Source organism: Calidris pugnax, unplaced genomic scaffold, assembly GCF_001431845.1.
Source record: "Calidris pugnax isolate Ruff unplaced genomic scaffold, ASM143184v1 scaffold44, whole genome shotgun sequence".
Classification (NCBI taxonomy): Eukaryota; Metazoa; Chordata; class Aves; order Charadriiformes; family Scolopacidae; genus Calidris; species Calidris pugnax.
Window position 1 is genome coordinate 3591384 of NW_015094506.1, and position 23102 is coordinate 3614485.

The 23102-nt window shown below is 51.7% G+C and overlaps 3 protein-coding genes across 4 annotated transcripts in view; 1 reads left to right on the forward strand and 2 right to left on the reverse strand.

The window, feature by feature from the left end:
- Positions 1–494: 494 nt before the first annotated feature.
- On the reverse strand, positions 495–5322 carry LOC106901323 (chromosome unknown open reading frame, human C22orf23). Of its 2 annotated transcripts, XM_014963948.1 has the most exons (6): positions 5115–5322; positions 3636–3698; positions 3064–3240; positions 2452–2586; positions 1161–1261; positions 495–852 (listed from the first exon to the last, which is right to left on the reverse strand). In XM_014963948.1, the coding sequence occupies exons 1-6, from the start codon at positions 5212–5214 to the stop codon at positions 730–732; spliced, it is 699 nt and encodes a 232-aa protein (XP_014819434.1). In that variant the 5' UTR covers positions 5215–5322; the 3' UTR covers positions 495–729. The 2 variants fall into 2 exon arrangements, with proteins under 2 accessions (XP_014819434.1, XP_014819435.1); XM_014963949.1 differs by lacking the exons at positions 3636–3698; positions 5115–5322 and adding an exon at positions 3379–3604.
- Positions 5323–5335: 13 nt separating this feature from the next.
- Positions 5336–9409, forward strand: POLR2F (polymerase (RNA) II (DNA directed) polypeptide F). Its single transcript, XM_014963950.1, has 5 exons — positions 5336–5424; positions 5567–5636; positions 5805–5935; positions 7517–7588; positions 9222–9409. Exons 1-5 carry the CDS (start codon positions 5405–5407, stop codon positions 9310–9312), a joined length of 384 nt encoding a protein of 127 aa, XP_014819436.1. The 5' UTR covers positions 5336–5404; the 3' UTR covers positions 9313–9409.
- A 3202-nt stretch (positions 9410–12611) lies between these two features.
- Positions 12612–23102, reverse strand: part of SOX10 (SRY-box 10) — a 12134-nt gene continuing 1643 nt past the window's right edge. The window contains exons 2-4 of the mRNA XM_014963975.1: positions 21620–22078; positions 15495–15760; positions 12612–15099 (exon numbers count right to left, since the gene is read on the reverse strand). Coding sequence (XP_014819461.1) covers positions 14384–15099; positions 15495–15760; positions 21620–22029 — 1392 coding nt within the window. The 5' untranslated portion in view covers positions 22030–22078 and the 3' untranslated portion in view covers positions 12612–14383. The remainder of the gene's footprint in view (positions 15100–15494; positions 15761–21619; positions 22079–23102) is intronic.

Below are 23102 nucleotides of genomic sequence, written 5' to 3' on the forward strand. Positions count from 1 at the left end.
ATGAGGTGAGCAAAGAGCCACTTCCAGGCTGTGTGGGAAGCCGATGGCTATTCTGCACACCATGCTTTCAGGAACCAAAAAAACCACATGCAAGCTCGCAGCAAAGAGCAGCAGGCGCTGGGCTGAAATCCCCTCTCCCTGCTCGGCGCAGCTGTGTTCCTGAGCGCCTGCCCAGCTCAGCTGCTGCCGAGAAGTTTGCTGATGCACAGAGTCACGCTGACCTGCAGCAACGCCGGAGGCTCAGGCTTGCGCAAGGGCTATGCGGCTGCATCTTCCTCCCAGCCAGCACAGCCCTTCCCAGACAGTCCCACGGGGAGAGGAGTGGGTCGTAGATGTGGCTCGCAACACGTGTGTTATCATCATGCTGCCACGAGAAACCTCCACCTCTGGGTGGGTGGAAAGGGGTGACATTTTTACCAGTGAATTGCTGGACTCTGGGGAACTGCATAGCCAAAAGGAGGCTCTGCTTCGTCACGTTTTGGTAGCCGCTGCTGTGTGTTTTCATCTATTTAATATCATTGAGCAAGAAGGGATCCAGCGCGTGGGTAGGATTTTACAACAGCTTGCTTCTCCTGCTTGTGTACAAATTGCTCCTGCCTGCTGGCTTTAGGCAACAGGTGGTGCTGCCCCCTCTTTGGGCACCGGCACAGAGCAGCCCTCCAGACTCTGATGCCAAGAGGCTGGAAAGAACGAGGTGGGAACAAATTGCACTTGTGTTTTTCCCTTGGCCTAGTCCGGGGGATCAGATTTCCTACCAGGGAAAAGAGACTTCCCACTAGGGAAGTCTTTTGTCACGATGTCTCTCATTTCCTCACTTCTCTTCTTGTCAATGAGCTCCATCTCACGCATTTTCTGCAAAGTACAAAGGGGAAGGGTTGAGCAGGGAAAATGTTGGCAGCTTTTCTTCTTCTTCTTTTGCCAACCCCAAGAACAAAGGGTCTATTTCCCTGGTTAACTTATATGCAGAGACAGAAAAAAGGCCGGAAAACCTCTATCCCCCATTCCCCAAATTCACTCCTGTCCCATGCCATGAAGGGACACACTCAGTTCTCTGCTTCCTTCCCTGCTCAGGCATCAGAGGAGACTCTGCTTTAGGGTCTCTGATGCTAGGGATTCCCTCCACACACTTTATGGCCAATGCGGCCAGGACCCTCACATACCTGTGAGATTTCAGTGAGGACAATACTTTGATACTTCTTGCCCTGTCCCAGAGCTTCCATCTCTGCCAGGAACTCCTTCCTCTCCTGAACTTCATTCACCACTGATGGATAAGAGAAAACACTGTGGAAACAGGATTCAGCCAAAAAGCAAGAAAATATATTTCTGTCTAAATCTGAACCCACAATTTTCCAGCTCTGCTTGAACAGTGGTCCCACCAAGGAAGGCTGGTGTCTGCTGTAACACTCATCTTGCATATGTCATCAAAATACCTCAGCAGTCCCTTACGCAATAGGAAGTGCCCCCCTCTCTCTCCCCTCCCCGTCCATCTTCTTACCATTCCCCATCTTGCAGGAATGGTAACTTTCTTGTTTTCTTGTGCAGACAATTGCTGTTGGCAATTGCTGGCAATTTAACTGGTTTCTGGATGGAGACAGAGCCTGCTTGAAGCCATTGAGGCTCATTAGTTGAAATGCAGCACCCAGTGACCACAACCATCTCTGCTCCCAGGACCAGCACAGGCACAGAACACTAGCTGCCGCTTTGCAGCGCAGACCTGCGGCCAGCTGGTCCCCAAATATTGCCACAGTACAAAGTACACAGGTATTTCAGATGTGTCAAGGACAACACTCGGTTTGTGACAAGTTTTAGAGGATACAAGGCATGTGTGAAGCCAGTCGTACTGGCTTCCCTGCAGCAGGGACCAAAGCACCCCTTCTGGACACCTTATTCTAGCATTGTGCATCTTTGTGCTACCCTGACTAGCGAAGGCCCGGCTGGCATGTACCCATACACATGAACATTCAAGCACAGAGAGATATGAGGCAGGGTTTGGCCATCCCAGAATACTCTGCAGGCCAAAGTCCTGCTTAAGGTTCTGCTCGACATTTAAGCTTCGCTAGTGTAAGTGCGTGCTCTGATCTTGGAGGGAAAGAGAACAGCCCAAGCCACGGTCAGGCTGGCAAGCGTCCTAGTCTATGTTGAGTTATGCTGGCTGGAAAAAGGACCCGCAGTACCTGGGCTTCCTGCCCAGGTCACCCTGCACGTCCCTAGGGTATTCCCCTGCCAGCAGAGTTCCTTTTGTGCAGGCAGCCCAGGGAGCTTGGATCTGCCAAGCAAACCTCTGCGAGGACAGCTGCATCACAGCGTCACAGCAGCAAGCCCTTTCTCTTGGAAACTGGGCTTTGTGCCTCGTGCTCAAAGGGCTTCAGGTTACCAGCAGCAGGGCCTGCCACCCCAGCCTGGCTTCCCCGCCTGCCCGCCTGCCTTCCTCCAGGGCACGGAAAGACGTACGTTCTTCAAACCGGTCAGGCTCAGGTATCTCCTCTTCCTTTGTCTGAACCAGTGTCTGCTTCACGTTGCACTCCACCACATCCTTCCCTGTTGCTAAGATGTTTTGGAGCCTTTGCTTCTCCTTTTCCAAATCTCCTGTGAATGCCAAAGGGAAAGTAAATTATTATCAGGTTGTCACCTCAGGGAGGAGCCTGGCCACACCGCTTCCCTGCTAAGGATGCCAGAGGAAGTGTTAGGTTAATGACAGCCCATCCCCAGGCTGAAGTGTGCAAGCACCTCACAGGCACACAGAGCCAATCAAACTGACATCAGAGGTTTGATTCACATTTATAAGCTACAAAATTCTGTAGCGCTCCCTTTTTATGCAAAGGACTGTTTGAGTCCCTACCATCTATCACCCCCCCAGCCAGCGAGCAGAAGTCAGTGAGCACTTACAGCAGATGTTCCCACAGAGATCCATTTTAAAAGCATCTTTGAAAATAGAAAGCGTAAGGACAAAGAGCAATTAAGATACCCCCTGCAGCTGCTGAGATTGCAGGCAGGGGATGGACAGAAGGGGAAGAGAGGGAGCAGCCGGCTTTATTTATTCATTAGTGGTGTTTGCCGACTTACGCCTTGCCTGTGGCCTGAATTTCTCTCGCGTGTAGGCATCTCCTGCCTGGCAGACCTTGGCAGGGCGGAGATGTGGTTTAGCTGAAAGCCTGACCAGCTGACAAACTGCTGGGGAGAAAGGAGGTGCTGGCTCTTTGCTGGATGCAGGGCGGCACTGGAGCGGCAGGGTATCTCCTCCTGGAGAACAATCCAAACATAACGGTAAGTCAGAGAGAAGCCTAGATGGGTGACCCCGGGCTACTGCCAGCAGAAGATCTACCCATTGATCTGCTGCAGCACCACGAGCAAAGACCCTGGGTGGCACAGATGTCTCACCCTGAGTGTTTGTACATGCTGACATGAGACAGACTGTGGTTCAAGTCACGCCATTGTGTCTTGTTGCCTGTATGACCCTTGGGCACATCTTGCCCTGTATGTCCCCGCTTGTCAGCAGCGGCCATGATGATGGTTCAAAGCACTTGCCCATCCAAGCAAGCTGTGGGCAATTTGTGCATCTCATGGTAAGCAGCAAAGCTCTTCACCACAGAACAGCAGCTGGCAGGAGAGCAAGAGGGCCATCACCCATCACTCACGGTTCACGCAGTCCATCAGATACCGCCTCTGGAAGTGCGTCAGCTTTGACTCCTCCATCATCACTGAAAAACAGAATCATAAAATAGTTTGGGCTGGAAGAGACCTTTAAAGGTCATCTAGTCTAACCTCCCCTTCAATGAGCAGGAACACCTTCAGCTAGATCAGGTTGCTAAAAGTCCTGTCCAACCTGACCTGGAATGGACAGGGCACCTACCACCTCTCTGGGCAACCTGGGCCAGTGTTTCATCACCCTCATTGGAAAAAATGTCTTCCTTGTATCTAGTCTAAATCTTTTACCTTTTAGTTTAAAGCCATTACCCCTATCTCAATAGGTGCTGCTAAAAAGTTTGTCCCCATTGTTCCTGTAGGTCACCTTTAAGGACTGAAAACATGCAATAAGGTCTGAAGGAGCCTTCTCTTCTCCAGGCTGAACAACCCCAACTCTCTCAGCCTGTCCTCACGGGAGAGGTGCTCCAGCCCTCTGATCATCTTTGTGGCCTTCCTCTGGAACTGCTCCAACAGGTACATGTTTTTCCTGTGCTGAGGGCTCCAGAGCTGGACATGGTACCAGTCTCCCCAGAGTAGAAGGGCAGAATCACCTCCCTCAACCTGCTGGCCATACTTCTTTTGATGCAGCCCAGGATATGGTTGGCTTTCTGGGCTGCAAGCACACATTGCCAGCTCATATCCAGCTTTTCATCCACCAGTAGTCCCAAGTCCTTCTCGGCAGGGCTGCTCCCTGCATTCCCCAGCCTGTATTGATACCAGGGGTTGCCTGACCCAGGTGCAGGACCCTGCACTTGGCCTTGTTGAATCTCATGAGCTTCACATGGGCCCACTTCTTGAGCTTGTCCAGGTCTCTCTAGATGGCATCCTGTCCCTCAGGTGTGTCAACTGCACCACACAGCTTGGTCTCATCAGCAAACTTGCTGAGGGTACACTCAATCCCACTGTCCATATCATTGATTAAGATATTTGAGCAACCTGCTCTAGGGGAGGTGTCCCTGCCCATGGCAGGGGCGGGGGAAATAGATGATCTTTAAGGTCCCTTCCAACTCTAACCATTCTATGATTCTATGATATTGAACAGTACTGGTCCCAATATAGACCCCTGAGGAACAACACTTGTCACCGATCTCCATCTGGACACTCAGCCGTTGACCACTACCCTCTGGATGCGACCATCCAACCAACTCCTCACCCACCGAACAGTCCACCCATCGAGTCCATGACACATGGGTGAACATGGCAACCCGAGGGGGCCCCACACCTCCCCACAGGGACTGGGCCCGGGCTGGATAAGTCCCCCCCGGGCCTATCCTCCCTCACCACCCAAAGGGGAAGACACAGCTTCAGAAGACTCAAGCCGGGGCGTCACCACCGGCGCCGGGCCCGCCCGGTTCCCCCACTCCCGTCCGCGCGGTACGGGGAGGTCGAGCAGCCGGGCCGGGCCTGGCCCCCGCCCCGCTCCTCCTTACCTCTCAGCAACTCCCGGGTCGCCGGGCTGTACCGGGCTCCGCCCGCCGCCGCCGAGCTCCCGCCGCGGCCCGGTGTCCCGCGGAGCTGCGACGTCTCCATAGCGACCGGCGGCGCACCGGGAGGGCACGGGGGAGCAGAGGAGGAGAAGGCCGCAGGAGGCGGGGGGGGGAGCAACGCGGCGGTGCGTCGCCACGGCAACGGCGCCGCCAGGGCATTTCCGGCGGCGTCACGGCCGGCACCCGGAAGTAGTTCTCACTTCCGGCGGGCAGGGAAGCGGCGGGGAGGCAACATGTCTGACAACGAGGACAAGTGAGAGCGGGGTCGGCTGGGGATGGGAAGGGAGGGCGAAGCGAGACGGTGTGGTGGTGTATCGCGCCCCGGGGCGTCGGGTGGGGGGGGAGCCGGTGGCGGCGGCCCGGCCCGGCCCGCGACGTGTGTGTCCCTCCCGCAGCTTTGACGGGGACGACTTCGACGATGTGGAGGAGGATGAAGGGCTGGAGGACCTGGAGAACGCGGAGGAGGTGGGTGCCCCGCGGACCACCGGGCCGGCCGGCCGGCTCGGGCAGGCTCTGCCGGTACCGCAGGTCCGCCTTGCAGCCTGGCTAGGCGGTGGCTGGGGCTGGGGAGGCCTCAGGGGCCTCGGGAGTGGGACGCACAGCAGAGCTGCAGCGTTGGTCTGCTTTCCCCAGGAGGGACAGGAGAACGTGGAAATCCTCCCCTCGGGAGAGCGGCAGCAGGCAAACCAGAAGCGGATCACTACCCCCTACATGACCAAATACGAGCGAGCCAGGGTCCTGGGCACTCGTGCCCTCCAGATAGCGTGAGTATTGCACTCCATGTCTCGAGCATTGCCACAGCTTCTCCTCCCTTCCTGGTGAAAGCTGGTTTCCTCCTTCCTTAAAAAGCCCTGGATCTCATGTAATCCCTTACATGACTGCTGAGCTTGCAGCTGGCCATCTTGGTCAACACAGGACTACGGAGCTCTTAGTTGGGTGTGAAGTCTCTATCTTTCCCCAGCTGAGACTGTGGTATTTGTGTCTAGAGAGAAGGGCATTCAGCAGCTGCGATGAAATTCCATAGGTCACAAGCAAAATAAGTAGGGAATACAACAAGATCCAAGTTTCTGTCTTCTATAGGTGTGGGCTGGAAAGCTCAGAGCTGGTTTGCAAAAGCCAATGTTGGAGGGAGAGATGCTTCAGAACATTTTCACTTGATACCACAGGGCTGTAGGAATTGGGAATGGAGTAAACAACACAAAATCTTTTTTAAGTGCAGTTGCTTTGTGGCAAGCTGTAAGTTTTTTAAGTATTTGGAATGGTGGGGCCTCATTTATAATAGGTAATACCATTTAAAGCCTATTTTAAGTGCTGTTAAGGCTGCCTGCTCTCAACTTGATCCATTTATCTGTCTAGACTTGTTTTTAATAATACATATCGAAAAGTTTTGTGCTTTTTGAAAAACTGCCTTATGAGCAAGATCATTAGAGCGTGGCAAGGTTTGTCTGAAAGCACATCTGAGTTTCATCTGGGTTATATCCACCTTTGAAATGATGTTTCTCTTCTACACTGTTTAGAAGCTTATAGGTGGTGATCAGATCTTGCTTTAATCATCACTTTGCCGAGCTATCCTTTGCACAGTCTTCACTCTGTGAAGCGATTTTGTGCACATTCCTTCAACTGGTGGAAGGCCAGAAAGGTGGGGGAAGGCAAGAATGAGCCCGTGCCAGGCCTTTAATCGAAAACCCTGTGGCGCCTGGTTCTGCTTCACCTACATCTTCTGCCTCTGGTGCTGAACCTAGGCCAGCAGCAGCCCCCAGTGGCCTTATCCACACATAACGTGAACTTTCTTTGCTGCCGTTGTCTAACAGGTGGATATCATCACCCATGTTTGCTCTGCTGTCGCAACCCTCTGCAAAGTGCTTGATTTTTTTCTTCCTAGAGGTAGAGTGCGTCGTAAACCCAGCCCCTTGTCTCCCCCCAAACAAAGCCTGGAAGGTGTGAGCATGTCGGAATGTAAGAGATGTGCTGGAGTTGTAGGAGGCACGCTCATTTTAGTGTTTCCACTCTCTTCATTGGATTAATTTTAGAACCACTCTTTTTCTCATGTTTAAGTACAGCAGAGGGTGACTGCAAGGGTGTGGATCTGACCAGGCTTTGAGCACCAGCTGGTCAGCAGAGGCTGAGGGAGGGGGCAAGAACATTCAAGTAAAAGCTCAGTTCATAACCACTTAAGGGAATTTTCTTCCCAAAGTGCATAAGAGAGCAAATTAGATCTGACCAAGTGGGGTCCCACCCTCCTACTTGACTGACCGTTGTCTGGGTGACATAGTTATGCACATGCTTAGCTGTCCCTCCTCTCTCTCAGCGCATTTGCTCAAATGATTGTTGATGTTCTGTCCCAGGATGTGTGCCCCAGTGATGGTGGAATTGGAAGGAGAGACAGACCCCTTGCTGATTGCCATGAAGGAACTCAAGTAAGTCCTAGTTTTGATTTCCATAAAGCCAGCAGTGCTCTCCTGGTCCCAGCACTTAGCAGCTTATTCCAAGACAACCCTGTCTTCCCTTGATAACAGTGAGCCCTACAGTTGCTTTCCCCCATTTCACCTTGGGACTTCTCCACAGCTGCTCTCTCCCATCCTTGCTGCTTGTGCAAAGTGCGGATGATGAGGAGTGCTCTGACCGTTTTTACTTCAGAGTCTGAGATTTCTGTATTTCTACGATGAGAACCCAAGGTCCTCATCTTTCTGGAATCAGTTAAATTCCCTGAATTGAACTGATTTGAAGCAGATGTCTGAACAGACCTGTGTTCAAATGAAGTGCTGGCAAAAAATGAAATAAGAGTCAGGCTGGTGGTGTGGAGACCCTGTTAAGAGTGTTCTTTTCCCGCACCCTTGCACACTTGGCCTACTGTGCTTGCAGGGAGGCATATCCCCTGCTTACAGAAAGGTAAATAAATCCCTCTTGACTGTATTTTGTATGACCGCTGACAGGTCCACCTTTCCACAGCAGAGTTCCCTGCTGACCCACAATGTCTACATGGTCAGTCCAGAGCAACTGGACTCCGTTATTGTTTGAAGTCCCTGTTCTTGAACTGAATTGTCCCTCTGCTACCCCAGTTTCTCAGTGCATTGCAGTTGCTCTTGCAGATTTTTATATCTATTACAGCTCCCTTTATCATTGCCAAAAACTCCTTAGGTCATGCTCCTGTCAGATCTCTAAGCTCAGCCTGAATTGCTTCTGGTCACTGTCTGAGCATAAGCTTTAGAAAGTAAGTCAGGGTGTGACAAAGCATAGTGGCATCCTGTTCTCTGCCAAAATTCAGTTGTAATTCTTGGCGTGAGGGAGCTGCTTTGCTACTGGAAAAACAATGGCACTGAATGTGATCATTAAAGAAGTTGTATTACTTTTCAAGTCTGATACGGTTGAAACCTGATGCCCTGGTTAGATTCCAGACTGTCTGATTACATTCTGCTGACTTAAATCGACTTCCATTAAGTTAAATTGTGTTCAGCACTTCCTCACTTTCTAATTAGAAGCAGTGTAAGCAGATGCTCTGCTCCACCCCAGCTGTACCAGGTTTTGGTGCCTCAGTAGTCCCTATTTCATGTATCCTTCTTTTAATGTAACTGATGCTCTCAGGGTGCAAAATACTGTGTAAATACCAGTTTGCCACGAAGGTTGTTGGAATTCTGCCACTTTTGTAGTGTCTTGTGGGGAAAAATCTTCCATCAAACAAAAAGTGGATTTGTTCTTCAAGTCCCTTGAATTTTTTTTTTTTTTTCCCCCCCCCCTATATCTGTTAGATGCTTGGTGTTGTCTCATAGTGGGGTCAGATCACGGGGCTCAGTTCCTGCAGTAGCAACAGAAGGCTGACCACCTGTGGGTGTTTGATTGATTCGAGTCTCAGTGCTTTGCACCTATAAAAGAGAGAAGGCTGTTGGAACTCCCTTCTGCTGTATAATACCAAATCACTGGTGCCACACAGGTGTCTCAGTTAAACCTGATGAACTTCCTGAGGCCACTAAACACCTCAGTTCCCATTGCATGCTGAAATGGTACATAGTGAAGGCTCTGGCTTTTCTGTTCACTTCTCTGTCCTCCCTTCAGAGCACGCAAGATTCCCATCATCATCCGTCGTTACCTGCCAGACGGGAGCTATGAAGACTGGGGTGTGGATGAGTTAATTATCACAGACTGATCAGCCTCCAGCCATTGTTTTGGTTCTTTCCTTCTCCAGAGATGTTTCTATTTTTGTTTATATTTGTGTAAATAAATTATAAACTTCCCCACTTTAAGTTTAATGTGTTTTGGTTTTTTGTTGTTTTGTTTTAATCTTACGTTCTCTTTTATCTCAGTCCTGTGTGCCCAAGAGAAGATTTTCTTATTTCTTTCTGCCAGCTTGATCATTAATGTCTCTCTCTCTTTCTCTCCCTCTCTCTCTCTTTGTCATGGGCTATATTAGTCAAATTAGGGAGCCAAGTGCCATGTTTTTCTTGCAGCTTTTTTTCACCTGCGAAGGCCCTACCTTTTAGTTAGGCTAAAGACTACAGTAACTGCTTCCTTCTCCAGCACTGCTCCTCCCTGGTTATAGGACCAATATCCAATTAAGTTCCTGGTGTACAAAAATGCTTTTGCAGGTACTTTGGCTTCAGAAAGACTCCTGCTCTCCACCCCTGTCCCTTCTTAAAACGGGAGCACTCAGACACCTCCATTGCTTCCCCCCAGACAGTTGGGCCTTTGTGCCCTGAGCAGGTTGCTGTGGAAACCCCCAATTTCCTCTCTGGCCGGGGCTGGCTGTGGGGCTTCTCAGGAGTATCATAGAGCAGCTCTCATCAAATCACCTATTGTTTCCCTGCTCCTGCTGCTTATCAGAAGTGGGGATCCCCTTTCAGTGGCACTGCCCCAGCCGGAAGCGCAGTCGCCATTCGCTGTCCCACCAGCTCAGTAGCTGTAGGTTCTCTCCGCTCTTGCTCCTTGTATAACCATTCTCTGACACACGGTGGAACTGATGGTCCTGACTGTGTGGGTCCCCTCAGGCCATCTCAGTTGTATGTACTCTGGTGATTCTTATGGTGGCACAAGAATATTTAAATCGTAGAGTTCCTTTAATCTGTAGTGTGATGAAAGATCAGTCATTTGTCCGCTGCACACTCGCCTCTGATATGCAGGGAGGTTACATGCTCAAGAGTTGGGTGGTGGGTCACAATCTGCACAGGCTTCCAGCCAGCCACTACCTAGTTTTCATTCCTTCATCTGTGTGCTCCGAGGTACTTGCTCTGCATGAGGAAGATTTGAGCTCTTGGATGGAACACACCAAGTCTTTCTCAATTATCTTACTAAAAAATGCTCTCAGAATTTTTGTTTCATTTTGTTTTTTAAAGAGAAGAAGGGGGAAGGTGCACCTTGTCTATGGTTTGTGCTTTACGTTAATTTTTCTCTTTATGCTGGTCCAAGAAGAGTATTTCCAACTATTTTGTTTTAAAGCTTGAGCGTTCTCCATGCTGTATGTGTGGTCAGTACCTGCACATGAGCATCTATGTCCCAGAGGGAGTTTATATCCACCTGCCTGGGAACTCGGCTCATATAACCAGCCACAAATGTCATTCTTTTACTGCTCCCTGTAAAAGCACCAGTCTGTCCTTCCTCTGTTGGTGTGCACAGGAGGGGCTGGTTTTGGAAGTCAAAATGCAAGACCTGAATGGGTCCCTCAGCAAAGTGATAGGTCAAAGGGAATGTGGAAGCGCTTGCAGGTGCGGGAAGGGGATCGACTGTGAGAAACACAAGTGCTTCCTGGTCCAGGCTATCCTTACCAAGAAAAGGTTAATTTGCAGCACTGTGGCCTTCAGCCTTCTCCCCCCACCCTCCATGGAATCCTTTAATCACGTTGGTGCGGTGAAATTTCAGCCCTGAAATGGTGCCTTTGTGCAATCGTTTTGGCGTCTGCCATGGAGCGCGGGGGTCGTTTTCTTGTCCTTTTTTTTTTTTTTTTTAAATGGATTCTTTGTTCCCTACCAGCCTCCCCTCCCCAGCCTTGCATCTGTATCAGATACGATTAAAGGGATAGGGAAGGATGCCGGGCCAGCCACTGCTAGGCTACAGGAGGAGTGGTTAACCCCTCTGTTACCAGCAGCATTCTCAGTCCTGTCTTAGTTGTGAGGACCCTCCTAGATGAGAGGAGGCATCCCCTTCTACTAGAGAATGGTTGAGACAGGGCCCACTCGCCTTCTTAGTTTGCTTTTTGAAGAGCTGGAAAAGGGTACTTGTGTGTGGTTAGGAACTTTCTTTTCCTGCTCTTCTGTTTGTCTACAGCATGTACCTCCTCTCTCCCACCCCTGTGATGAGCTGTCCTACCCCAAACTCCGCCACGGCTTCCCTTCTTCTCCAGACATGCTCCTGACCTGCTCAGCTGGCAGTAGTTCCCTTCTGCACTCTTCCCACAGCCTGTAATTTGGGGTAGAGATTTCTCCTCCTCTCCAGTTTACGGCCACGGTCCTATTTTGCATGGAACAATTTAGCTGGCATCACCATTGTTAGATCCATTAAGCCATGCTGCTGCTGCTGCTCTTGGTCCTATACAGGACTTCATCCAAATAGTGCTGTGAGTTTTAAAAAGCTTTGAATGTGTTCCACATTTCCTAGATGTCCTGCTTTCTCCACTCACCCATAAAATGTTTAGTGGACACAAACTCACTGGATCGATCAAATGTGTCGGCATTGAAACCCTTTGAAATCAATTTGTAGTTGTTGTGGAGTCTCTGTGTTAATTTGGATCCTACCGTGCTACTGTTGGCCTTGAGAAGTGTTCTTAAGCAGACTGACATCTGCTGCATGTTTTCTTTCCAAACATCTTCAGGTACACTCCCAGGGCGTGACTACAGTCAGGATGCTGCCTTCAACGAGTTAGAAGATATATACATCTCTTCCTGATGTATACACTCTCTGTGTGTGAGTGTTTGTATTCAGGTTCTTGCTTGTGGAAGGGAAGAGGCTGGAAACAAAAATAATGGTTCTACATTCTACAGCAAAACTATTGGTTGCTTCCAAAATACACGAGTTTGTGTATGTGGGGAATTTTTTTTTTTTTGAAGGAACATCATCTGGCACCTGGTGATAAGCTACCAAGATGAGAAACCCCACGCTCCTATTCTGGAGAGCACTAACAGTCACACTTAAGAAATTCTTGGGTGAAGCACATGCAAGACAGTGCTGGGTTTAATTGCACATGCTGGAAATTAGCTGAAGAACAGAAATCAGTGTTACTACATTTATCATTGAAGAAATTATGAGCTGGGGGCGTGAACTAAAGATGACACCCATCTCCGTGAAGGTATCTGGTAAGCTGGAGTTCTGCCTGTGTCCTCTTCATGACAAGCAGAGGAAGGCTGTGCCTAGGATCCATGTGGTGGTGGTGGGACCCATCTCACACTTACCGAGGGGAAAAAAAACAGAGATTGCTGGAAAGAGGTCAAAAAAACCCAGACAATGTGAAAATGAAACTTTTAAGTTTATTATTCCATATGTTTAATGCAAAGTTAATGGTGCTAGGACAGCATAGAGACTGGGGAAAGGGAGGTGGGGGAGGAAGGTGCTACTTGCATAAATAAGGGGACAGGGCTGGAAGAGGTTACATGCGTACAAGGAGCAAACATTCTACATGATCTTTTCAGACACCACAAGGATAAGTCATCCATAGCTAAGGGAGGCAGGAAGGGCATTTGAGAGCCATATCAGCAGAGGCATACACTGGCACCTATTACAGTCCACGTTTGGTGGTATTTCCTCTTTCTATACTGGAATATCCATTGGAAGGTCCCACAATGTCTCTGCGATCAATTGCCAAGGAGTCATCTTTTCCTGCAGCAACTTCTGTGCCAGTTCACTCCCTGTCATGACAAACCACCCCAGTCGTGGAGGTGACAAAGGAGAAGTAAGCAGACTGTCCTCAGGTGTTGGGCTGAAAAAAGGAGGTTGATCTCACTGTGAGAGCTGGTCGCTTCCAGTTTGAAACTCAAAGGGGAAAATAGATTCCTTTGCACCTAAATAGGCTTCTTTTCTTTAGACTCATCCAAGATTGGGTGCGTATCTCCCTTGCTTGAAGTTGCAGGAGTACCTTTCCATCCTCAGCGTAGGTAGGAGGGAGGTGTTGACTGACTGGAAGACATGATGAAGAAACGAGCGGGGATGCACACCCCATCAGCCTGAGTTTGGAGTGGGGGTTCAAAGAGAGTATTGGAATCAACTCGGGGTGTTGGCAAGTGCATAGCGGCTTCCGTGGTGCCTCTTCATTTCAGGCAGGCACAGTCAGACATGGAAGAGCAAGGACCAAGTTTGCTCGGAGGTTGTTCGGGATACTGAAGGGATTAGAAAAGACTGAGATGCCAGAAATGCCAGACATAAATGAACGATACAGAGTAATTGTAAGAAAGGAGGATTCACCCACAGCACCTTGATGATTCACTGGTCCTTCCCCACTTCTCCTGCACCTCCATACATGAACACGCGTGCGCGCACACAGGCTGTGACATGAATAACACTAAGGCCAACAATGCAGTTCCCGAGTCCTGCGCGTTGTTCAGGGAAGCCTTAAAATCTCCGGGCAGGAAAGAGTGTGGGATTAAACAGAGACAGGGTGGAGAGAAGAGGCGGGGGGAAAAGCGAGGGTGCAGCTGTGGAAATCGGCAGGGAAGCAAGCGTGGGCTGGTCTTCCAACGGGGTTCAAGATTCATGCATGTGTGAATTGTAGGCAGGACTGCTGCACGACGCTGATCGCAAGGAACCTGGCCGTGCCGTCCTCCCTACTACTCCTCCCATAACGTGTCCACCAAGGCTGAGCAACCACCCTTCACCCGCAGCAGGTGACAAAGTGTTGGCCATTGTGGCCTGTTGGAAACACTTACTAACTCCCTGGAGCAGTTTGGGGAGGGGAAGGAAAGGACAGTCTCTCTCATCGTCCAGTCCAGGGTGCGCACAACGAAACCCACCACAGACCAGTCACTCCATGTCTAGAATCCTCCTCATCTAGAAGGCCAATAAGGTGTTGCAAGCCAAGTCCCATGGCCTGCGTGAAATTGGTAAAGGGCGAAAGGACGAAAAACCTTCCTCTAGGCGGGTGAGCCAGCGATAGCCGGGGTCAAGAAAGGCACTTCTGTATACTCAGTGGGTTCTGGTGGCTGCATGGCACTGAGTGACCTCGGAGTTCGGGGGCTCTTCTGCCTGTGCTGATTCTTCGGAGCCTTTCCGTCGCTGCTTCGGTCACCGTTCCCCATTCCCTACGGTCTGGAGAGAGTCGTATACACAGGCTGTTCCCAATGTGTGGGACTATGGGACTGTGGCACGGAGGGTGCAGGGTCAGAGATGGCAGTGTAAAGGGGACGTTGGGAAGGTCCCATATAGGAGAAGGCAGAGTAGAGGCCAGAGGCTTGGGTTGAATGGCTGTAGTAGGGTCCCGAGGGCTGGTGGTCCGGGTAGTCAAACTGTGGCCTGGAGATGGAGGGGAAGGCCGAACCGTAGTGGGGCAGACTCAGGGACGTGTAAGCTATCTGGGAGGTGGAGGGCTGGTCGGTGTAGTGACCTCCAGGGGCTGACCCCTCCGTTTTTACCTGGGCCTTGGAGTCCACCACCGATGAGGTGGCAGTGGACAAGGAGACTCCATGCTGCTTGGAGATCCAGGCAGAGTGTCCACTGGCTGCAGCCAGGGCGCTCCCCAGGCCGTAACCAGCAGCCGCCGCGGCCGCGTAGCCCCCAACATGGCCTGGGTGGCCAGCGTGTCCGTTGGGCGGCAGGTATTGGTCAAATTCATTGACATCGAAGGTCTCCATGTTGGACATCACTTCGTGGCTGATCTCCCCGATGTCCACATTGCCAAAGTCGATGTGCGGCTTTCCCCCTTCCCCCAGGGAACGCCCTTCTCTTTTGGAGTCGGCTTTGCCTGCCTGCAGCTCGGTCTTAGGGGTGGTAGGAGGTGTGGGGGGCCCATGGCTCTGACCTGCAACGTGAAAAACATTTTAGGGAGGAAAGAGAGAGAAGAAATGAGTTAACTGTTCTATGCCTGGACTTTATACACACGCGAGCTCCGCTCATCCCAACATGCCAGCAACTGGAGACTTCAGTGGAGGGAGAGAGAAATAGGCAGCTGAAACCAAACCTTTTTATATCATGTGGAAAAAGAGGGAAAGTGCAATGCTACCTTGCCTGACCAGAGGAATGCAAGTGCCTGTGAAACTCAGGCACATCCCTGTACTGCTGACTCCAGCAGAGTGTGTTGGGTCATGAGCAAGGTGTGAGTCACATCACCAAGGCTTTCACTGTGGTGACTTGTCTGTTTTGAGCCTCCGAGTTGGCTGTAACCTGTCAGTAGGTTCACAGGGATCTGGGACTCACCTGAGGAGTGTTCTGGGTGACCATCAGACATGGGCGACCCTTCACTGGGATGCCTGTGGTCCAGGTGGGCGTTCTTGTAGTGGGCCTGGATGGCGGCAGCCCCGCCAGCCTCCCCCTCCACCTGGCCTTCGCCCTCGCCCTGCGTGGCCTTGCCGTTTTTCCGCCGGCGGGGCTGGTACTTGTAATCGGGATGGTCCTTCTTGTGCTGCATCCTCAGCCTCTCTGCTTCTTCGATAAAGGGCCGCTTGTCACTTTCATTCAACAGCCTGCAGAGGCCACGGTGGTAAAGAAGAAAAGGGGGGAAGGAGAGGGGCAGGTACGTCAGAAAAATAAAACACCCACACACAGCATTGTGTGACACAACGTATAAATCCAGATGTCAAGGTGTTGCCCCATTGATAGTATTTCCCAGAACAACAGGGAGAGCTTGGAAGTGTTTTAGTGGAGACAGCAATGTTTTCTTCCTCCTCGTTAATTATTAAGCCCTGATACTGGTTTCCTGCCAGCGCTGGGTCCCCCTTCCCCAGCTATGTGATGCTTCTCACCTCAGTAAGTTCAACACCCTCTCTCACCTTGCCCAAAGGCAAAGCCCAGCCTTCCATAGCCTTGTAAAATAAGGCTGGACACGCTGCTCTCAAAGACTTTTGGGAAAATTAAGGGTAGTTGGGATCATCCTTTGGACTAAGGCAGTGTGGCACACCCTTGCTACCTCTAGTGCCACCTTCTGCGTGTCTTTTGCTCTTCCCCAGACTGTATTTATTCCTGTTTAACCTCCCACCCTTCCATAGGCTCTACTCCAAGATTGAGGCTCTACTGAGCACAAATGGCAGCAATTCGGTGTTGGCTCCACAGTACTCGTGTTGCTGCGTGGAGCTTGCTGGGCCTTTAAGCATCTTGAAATATCCTAGAAGGGAATTAAAGAAAATGTTGAAAGGGGGGAAACAGTGTATTTTGCTATTCCTGGAACTCCTGCTCACCTTAGACGTGAATAATGCAAAAGGCTGAAGCACAAAGGACCAGCCCTTCTTGAACTCAGTTGAGCAGCTGTAAAAAAATTAGCTGCTAGGTTGCTAGCCTTGTAGAAATAGATGAGCTATGGTCTGTGGATGAAAAGCACTGCAGAAATGTAAGCTCCTTCTCTGTCTTCCTGCCAGATCATGGGCTGCTCTGGTTAAGATAGGCTCTCCGAAGAGAGAATGGTGAAATGTGCGGGCAGGATGGCTCAGAGCACTTGAAGGTGAGATCATCCTCATTGCTCAAGCCTTTAGCAGTGTCTCGGTTGGAAGCACTGCATTTTCATTTTATGATTTTTCCCCTCAAATATTCTTGTGACTCAAAGTCATCCTGCTTCTAATCAGAAACCAGTGCTCTCAGGAGGGACCAGTCTTCCCGTGACTTGCAACTCCAGCAGCCGTTAGACATGGCAGGGCTCCCAAACAGCAAAAAATATTCCATTTATGAGATGTGCATGCCTTTTTCTCCTCAATAAAAGAACTACTTGGGGATGGGGCCATGCCACCACCTTGGTACCCTTGACCCTTAACACTAAAATATGACCAATTCTGTTAAGCTTTAGGCACTGAGGAAGATACAGAAGTCTGAACTGGCCTGAAAAACTGAAGACGAAGAGGAGGCACAGCTCAAAGAACACACAGATAAATCTGGCGTTGGGATCAAAGAGGTCGCCAGCAAGTAATTGATTGGTTCCTAAGCACCCCCTTTCCCTAGCTCCTTGTGCATCCCCTCAGCCAGCAGCCAGAAGGTGTGTGGCACGGGCTGGAGCCCGTTATGGTGCTGACCTGGGTTCACTCCTGGCAGCCTGAGCAGGTCGTGGCCGCACACCACATTCCTCCACTGCCTTAATCCCGGAGATTAAAGCAATTGAGCCTACGTGAATCCAACACCAGCTTTCCTGTCTCCCTCCCGCCACCATACACCATGCTCACACGTCCCAAGGGCTCTAATCCCTCAACCTGCACTGCTCCAGACAGCCCTCCAAGGGGTCCAAAGGGACCAACTCTTGTAGGCATCATGGACTGGGAGGTGACCTTGCCTTGGCAAAACCTTCATCCTTGCAGAATGCCCCCTTTCCAGAGGAGATGGAGGATAGAGGTAAAACCTGCAGCCTTCCAACCCGGGACACTTCACTACAAGGCAGCCAGGCTCCAGTGTCCCTGCATTCCCAGCCCAGATGGTGCTAAAGCTAGTAAGAGTCTGTGGTTGGGAATGAAAGGTCTCTTTCTGTGTGGGTACCTCTCAGAGCGAGAGGGCTGTAGTCTGCACAGCCAGCTTTGACCTGCAGGGCGTACTGCACGGCAAGCTCAGAGCAGAGCTTCCCATGGAGACCAAAGCTCAGCCTCCCAGATCCATCCTGTGGATGGCACAAACCATGAGCTATGCAGGAGCCATGCCCGAGGGCCTCACCTCTTCCCTTGACAGCAGCCCATGGGCAGTGCCACCAGCAGGACAGCAGCAAGTCCTCTCCCCTTGTCTTTGCCTTCTCCTTTCCAAGTCTGCCTGCTCCCTCCTCCCTCCCGCTGGGATCAGAGCTCAAATCGGCTTTAGCAAAGTGAAACTGGTGCGAGCAGGCAAAGGCCAGGAGATTTGGGGGGATTTGGATTTCACTTGCTTCCTGCCCTCCCCCTTCTGCCCCCACGCTCCCCAGGCCATAATGCAAAGGAATCTCGCACGGGCAGAGAAGTTATGGACCATGGAGCAAAGCCCTTCATGGGGCTTAACTGAGCCCTTGCCACCCTCCCCAACGCCCCTGAGCCGAGGGGAGAGGGGCAAGCATCCAGCAGCCCGCTCCGGGAGGAGAAAGGAGGGCTTGAATCTTTCTGCCCACCTCTTGCAGCCTCCCCTTCTGCCACCCGCCATTGCACGGTGCTGCGTGCCAGGCAACAGGCTTGGTGGCCAGAGGCCTGACCCTGTGCCACGGCTCAGCTGCCGATGAGTCAGTGCGGTGACGGCGTTGGGCATCGGGGGCTGATGCAAGGCAAGGGCTGGCTGGGAGCAAAAAGCAGCCGGGTGGGCTCTCCTGCACGTCCACAGCCCCAGATTTTGTAGGCATGACCCTATTCCATGCAGAGATCCCTCCATCGGGTCCCCTCGCTCCTCCCTACCAAGCCTTCCTCCCCTTCCTCCCATGCCTTGCTTGTTTTCGGCCCTGGAGGTGGTGCTGGCTAGCATTTTGGCTGAGAGTCATGCCGACATTTTCAGCAGCCGGCCTCCATTTGAGAGCTGCTCCCTGACCCAGCCTGGGGAAGGAAAGCAGCCGAGGTGAGAATTCATGATTGTCGAGTATGGAAACCCTCCCTTCTTCTTTTTTAGTACGTTTGGTTCGTTGACTGCATCCCTCACGCACCCTGAGTGGGTCATAAGCCCCCTGGCACCACATTTGGAGCCATCGAGGCATGTCCTGCAGCCCTCCCAACAAGGGCTGGAGCCCATGGAGGACACGGCGGTGGCACAGAGCCGGAGTAAATGCCGGGCTTAATAAAAAAGCCCAGGCCATTGCAGCCCATTTTGCAGAGGAGCATGAGGGACGGCACTGGGGTTATGGCTCAATCTGCTAGCTGCCTTTCAAGGAGATTTCCAAGGACATTTCATAGCCTCTGCCGTTCTGACCCAGTGCCGATCACTGGGGACATGCTCGGTTCAACGGTGGTCTGCAGGCAGTCTCTGTGCTCACCATATTTCCACACGGAAATATGTCACCCACGTTGTTCAAAGCGACTGGCTTCCTTAAAAAGATGGGGATGTGCGAGCAGCCAGGACCCTTTTCAGGGACCCTCATCAAATATTTGAGATTAAGCCACCCAGAGCTCAACCTGGCTGCTCGCAGTTGTACCGACGCATAGGAGCTATACCTTAAGGACAGCATAGATGAGGGCAGTGGGAACCTCAATGGTGGAAGACCCAACTGTACTGTGGCTGGAAGGCATGGCTTGGGGCTACTATCCGGATAACATTTGGGCCACCCACCCTGGAGTTTTGTGGGCTGATATTTCCCCCCAGCCTCACAGAAAGACTCATGCGTGTGACCCTATCCAGGCCAAACACTGCACCCATAACCCAGCTTACTCTGCTGTAGGGTCCCTGTAAGGACTGACACAGCTTGGAGAGCCACAGCCTACCCTAAGAACACTCGGAGAGGAGATATGTTGAAGCAAAGCAGCTGGGTGGTAAACCCAGCTGCACACAACAACCCCAGACGTGATTCCACAAGCTTCTCCTCCTGACCCACACTCCCTGGCTGTTCAGGGCCCTAAAAAACACCTGGGGACCTTGACCTTCATCTAGCAGCAGCATCCCCCTGCTCCCAGTCCCATGCAGCCAACGGCAGGAGCCGTGCCCTGGGAGCGGGGAGGCAGTTGGGTGCAGGAATATGGCCACAGGCTGTCTCTCCCTGCGCTCTGGATGCGGTATCTCTAGAGGGTTTCACTGCTCTGCTATATATTTTCAAGGGAAACGCAGTGGCTAGAGGGAGGCCGTTGCTCTAAAATCTGGCCATCTTTTGCAATAAAGGAAAAATACCTTTGAAATAACACTTTGAGAACAAAAGAAGTAGGTTCCCACCCCCACACACCCCGCTTCCAGCAGAGCTTCACAGTCCAGAGGCTGGCAGCAGAGCCCCAGATGGGAGCAAGCACTGTGGTGAAGGGAAGGGAAGGCAGGGGGGAACAAAGCGGGAAGGAGCACCAAGATGAGACATTTGCAATCACGCCCTCCCTTCGACTTTGCAAAGAAATCCCTTTGCTGGGCTTACACTAGACACTGATGGGCCAAGGTAAATGGGCTGATGTAGCAGAGGGAGAAGCTAATGCCCCAGGGCTTGGTTCCTTGCAAACAAGGAGGTTCAAAGCCACAAGGAGACTTCGGCATCAGCTGCTGGATGGGGTGTGTTTTGCTTCTTCTTGGAAAAATATCTCTTGGCCCACCTTAGGTTGAGGGTTTTCTCCATGAAATGCCATCGGGGCAGGAGAGAGAATGAGAGGACCCATTTGCATGGGCCTTCGTTTGCACTGGTTGGTGCAAGGTGATGGGGGGGGGGATGGGACGGTGCTGGGGGCTTGTGGCAGAAAGTGTTTGTAACAGGTTGGTGGGGTTATCGTCAGAGACCATCAGATGGGAAAGAAGTGGCACGGTCAGCCTGACACGTTTGGCTTGGGCACTACAGCTCTCTGCACGTCCATGGGCTGGCTGCGATCAACTGCGGCAGCCTGTCGGTCTGCTGGAGGAAGGAGGAGTGGATTGGGGAGGGTATATAAGGGACCCGGGGGTCTGCACGAAGCTAAAATGAAAATGGACGCAACAAACTGGTGGACACCCCCAGAGAGACGAGCGTGTGGATGCCGGCAAGAAGGGAGGGTGTCTCTGGGTGCAAAGAAAATGGGGATGGTTCGAGCCAGCCTGTTGCAAGAAAACCTGTTAAGGCTGCAACTGTTACGGGTCCCTTCCTTTTCGCTAAGCCTCAGCCCCACTTTCTAGCAGGGTCTGTCCTTGTCCACCTGACGGCACCTGCGTGGCCTGCCAAAACTGGGGCTGTCCTGGGAAGGATGGGTGTGGGGCTCTAGCCGCCTGATTCCCTTCCCCTGACCTTCTTCCTTAGCCAAAACTTTGTTTCCCACTTGTGCTGTGGCACTGCATGGAAAATAACCCCTGTTGGCACCAGGACCTGAGTTCAAACAGGCTTGAGGCAGCCACCAGTGAGTTAAGTTGGATGGGGCTCAGCCCAGTTCCTGCTAGTGCACAACTTGGACCAACAGAGAGGGGGAGCCAAGAAAACAAGATCTGCCCTGGCAGTCAGGCAGCAGAGGACCAGGACGAGAGTGTCGTGGTCGAGAATCACAGGGGATAAACATGTGGTAAACATGTGGAAATTGCTGTCGCCCAGGATGGAGGAGAGCTCTGCTGAGGAAGCCTTCACTACATCCAACCACCACTCTTGCCTGAGTGACTGACCGTGCCTCCTGCAAGGGGACTCCCCACAGGGAAAGAGGTCCCCTCAAGGGACATCCCTTCCATCCCACTAAGTCTCCATTCTTTCGCGTGACCACACAGTCCTCTCCAGGACACCTCTGGACCTCAGCCCTCATGCTCCCCCTCTGCCCGCCCGCTCTTACCTCCAGAGTTTCCCCAAGGTTTTACTGAGCTCGGCGTTGTGGAGGTGTGGGTACTGGTCAGCCAATTTCCTCCGGGCAGCCTGTGCCCAGACCATGAAGGCGTTCATGGGCCGCTTGACATGGGGTTTGCTCTTGTTACTTCCATTGACCCGGACAGGCATGGGTACCAGGGTCCAGTCATAGCCGCTCAGCACCTGGCTGACCGCCTCGCGGATGCACACCGGGAATTTGTCGTCATCTGCCTCCGAGTCTTGCTGTTCCTTCTTGACCTTCCCCATCTCCCCGTTCCCAGAGCCGGTGAGGTGCGGGGAGTTGTCCGACGCCATGGAGGGTCCTGGCGAGAGGCAGTGGTGGTCTTCAGAACCCACCGGGCTCATCTCCACCTCCGAAAGGTCTTGGTCGTCAGCCATTGTCGTTCTCAAGCCCTGTCTCTCTTCCTTCTTGGTGTCCTTCTTCTCACTGGGGAAGGGAGGGAGGAAGACAAAAACAAAGGAAGAAAGAAAAGAGAGGGGAAAAAAGAGAGAAAAGGAGAAGAAACCACCAAATCTGAAAGGGACTCCAAGCTCTCCAAAGAGCTGACCACGAGACAGGGGCCGCTCGATAAAAGCGCAAGCAAAGCAATTGCCGTGCACACCGCAAAACCCGTGATCGATGGGGGTGGGGATGGGTCAGGGCCCCTCATTAATTGGGATATCGCTCCCTATCTCTGCAATCATCTAGAGCTGACGTGCGGAGGGGCCTGGGGCAAGAGGGATAAGGGGAGTTGGGGACCTGAAAGGAGAGAGACATGGACTGTCCTGCCTGGGTACAGCTCCCCGTGGGGAGCGGGATGAGGGGACAGCGACAAAACTTGTGTGGGTAAGTGCCCCTTTCTTTTGAAGATGTGCAGTGAAATGCCAGCGCGGAGCCTGGGGGGAGGCATGGGAGGGGGAGCACCGGACCCGTATCGATAATCCAGATGGGACCTATATCCCAGCTACCAGGGAAGCTGAGCAGGCAGCACCGCTGAGAAGGAAACCATCCCTGGGCCCCAGATCCACACCTGGAGACCCTGATGGGAAAGTGCCCCTGTGGGGACACCCCATCCCTCACCCTCCTCCTGCAGCTCATAAACCAAAGACTTAAGATACATCTACATCGCATCCCTGACACACGCCTGTCTGTGTGTATGTATGCATTTTCACATTCATATTCACATTCATAGATATATATATATATATATATATACAGGTACAAACACAAACCAAGTTTAACTTCGAGACAAACCAAGGCTTTGGGTTGCCTGCCCCACACACTCCTCTCTCCTTTCTGCAGTCCTTTAAAAGTCCCTGCCACTGTGCAGCAGTTCCCCCCCTTGGAGAAGGAAATACTCTAAAAATAAAGGCCTCTCTATTTTGCCCATCCAGAAATAAATAATAAAAAAAATAAATTTAAAAAAAAAAGAAGAAGAAAGAAATTTGAAAAAAAAAGAAAAAAAAAAAAA

What these genes read in the sequence shown, in the direction of transcription:
- LOC106901323 (XM_014963948.1), bottom strand. Translation starts at nt 5,214, where the DNA reads ATGGAGACGTCGCAGCTCCGCGGGACACCGGGCCGCGGCGGGAGCTCG. An exon ending in TCTGATGGACTGCGTGAACC is followed by an intron (nt 3,241 to 3,635) that starts GTGAGTGATGGG and finishes ATTGTTCTCCAG; the next exon opens with GAGGAGATACCCTGCCGCTC. An exon ending in TCCTCACTGAAATCTCACAG is followed by an intron (nt 853 to 1,160) that starts GTATGTGAGGGT and finishes TGTACTTTGCAG; the next exon opens with AAAATGCGTGAGATGGAGCT.
- POLR2F (XM_014963950.1), top strand. Translation starts at nt 5,405, where the DNA reads ATGTCTGACAACGAGGACAA. An exon ending in ACCTGGAGAACGCGGAGGAG is followed by an intron (nt 5,637 to 5,804) that starts GTGGGTGCCCCG and finishes TGCTTTCCCCAG; the next exon opens with GAGGGACAGGAGAACGTGGA. An exon ending in ACTCGTGCCCTCCAGATAGC is followed by an intron (nt 5,936 to 7,516) that starts GTGAGTATTGCA and finishes GTTCTGTCCCAG; the next exon opens with GATGTGTGCCCCAGTGATGG.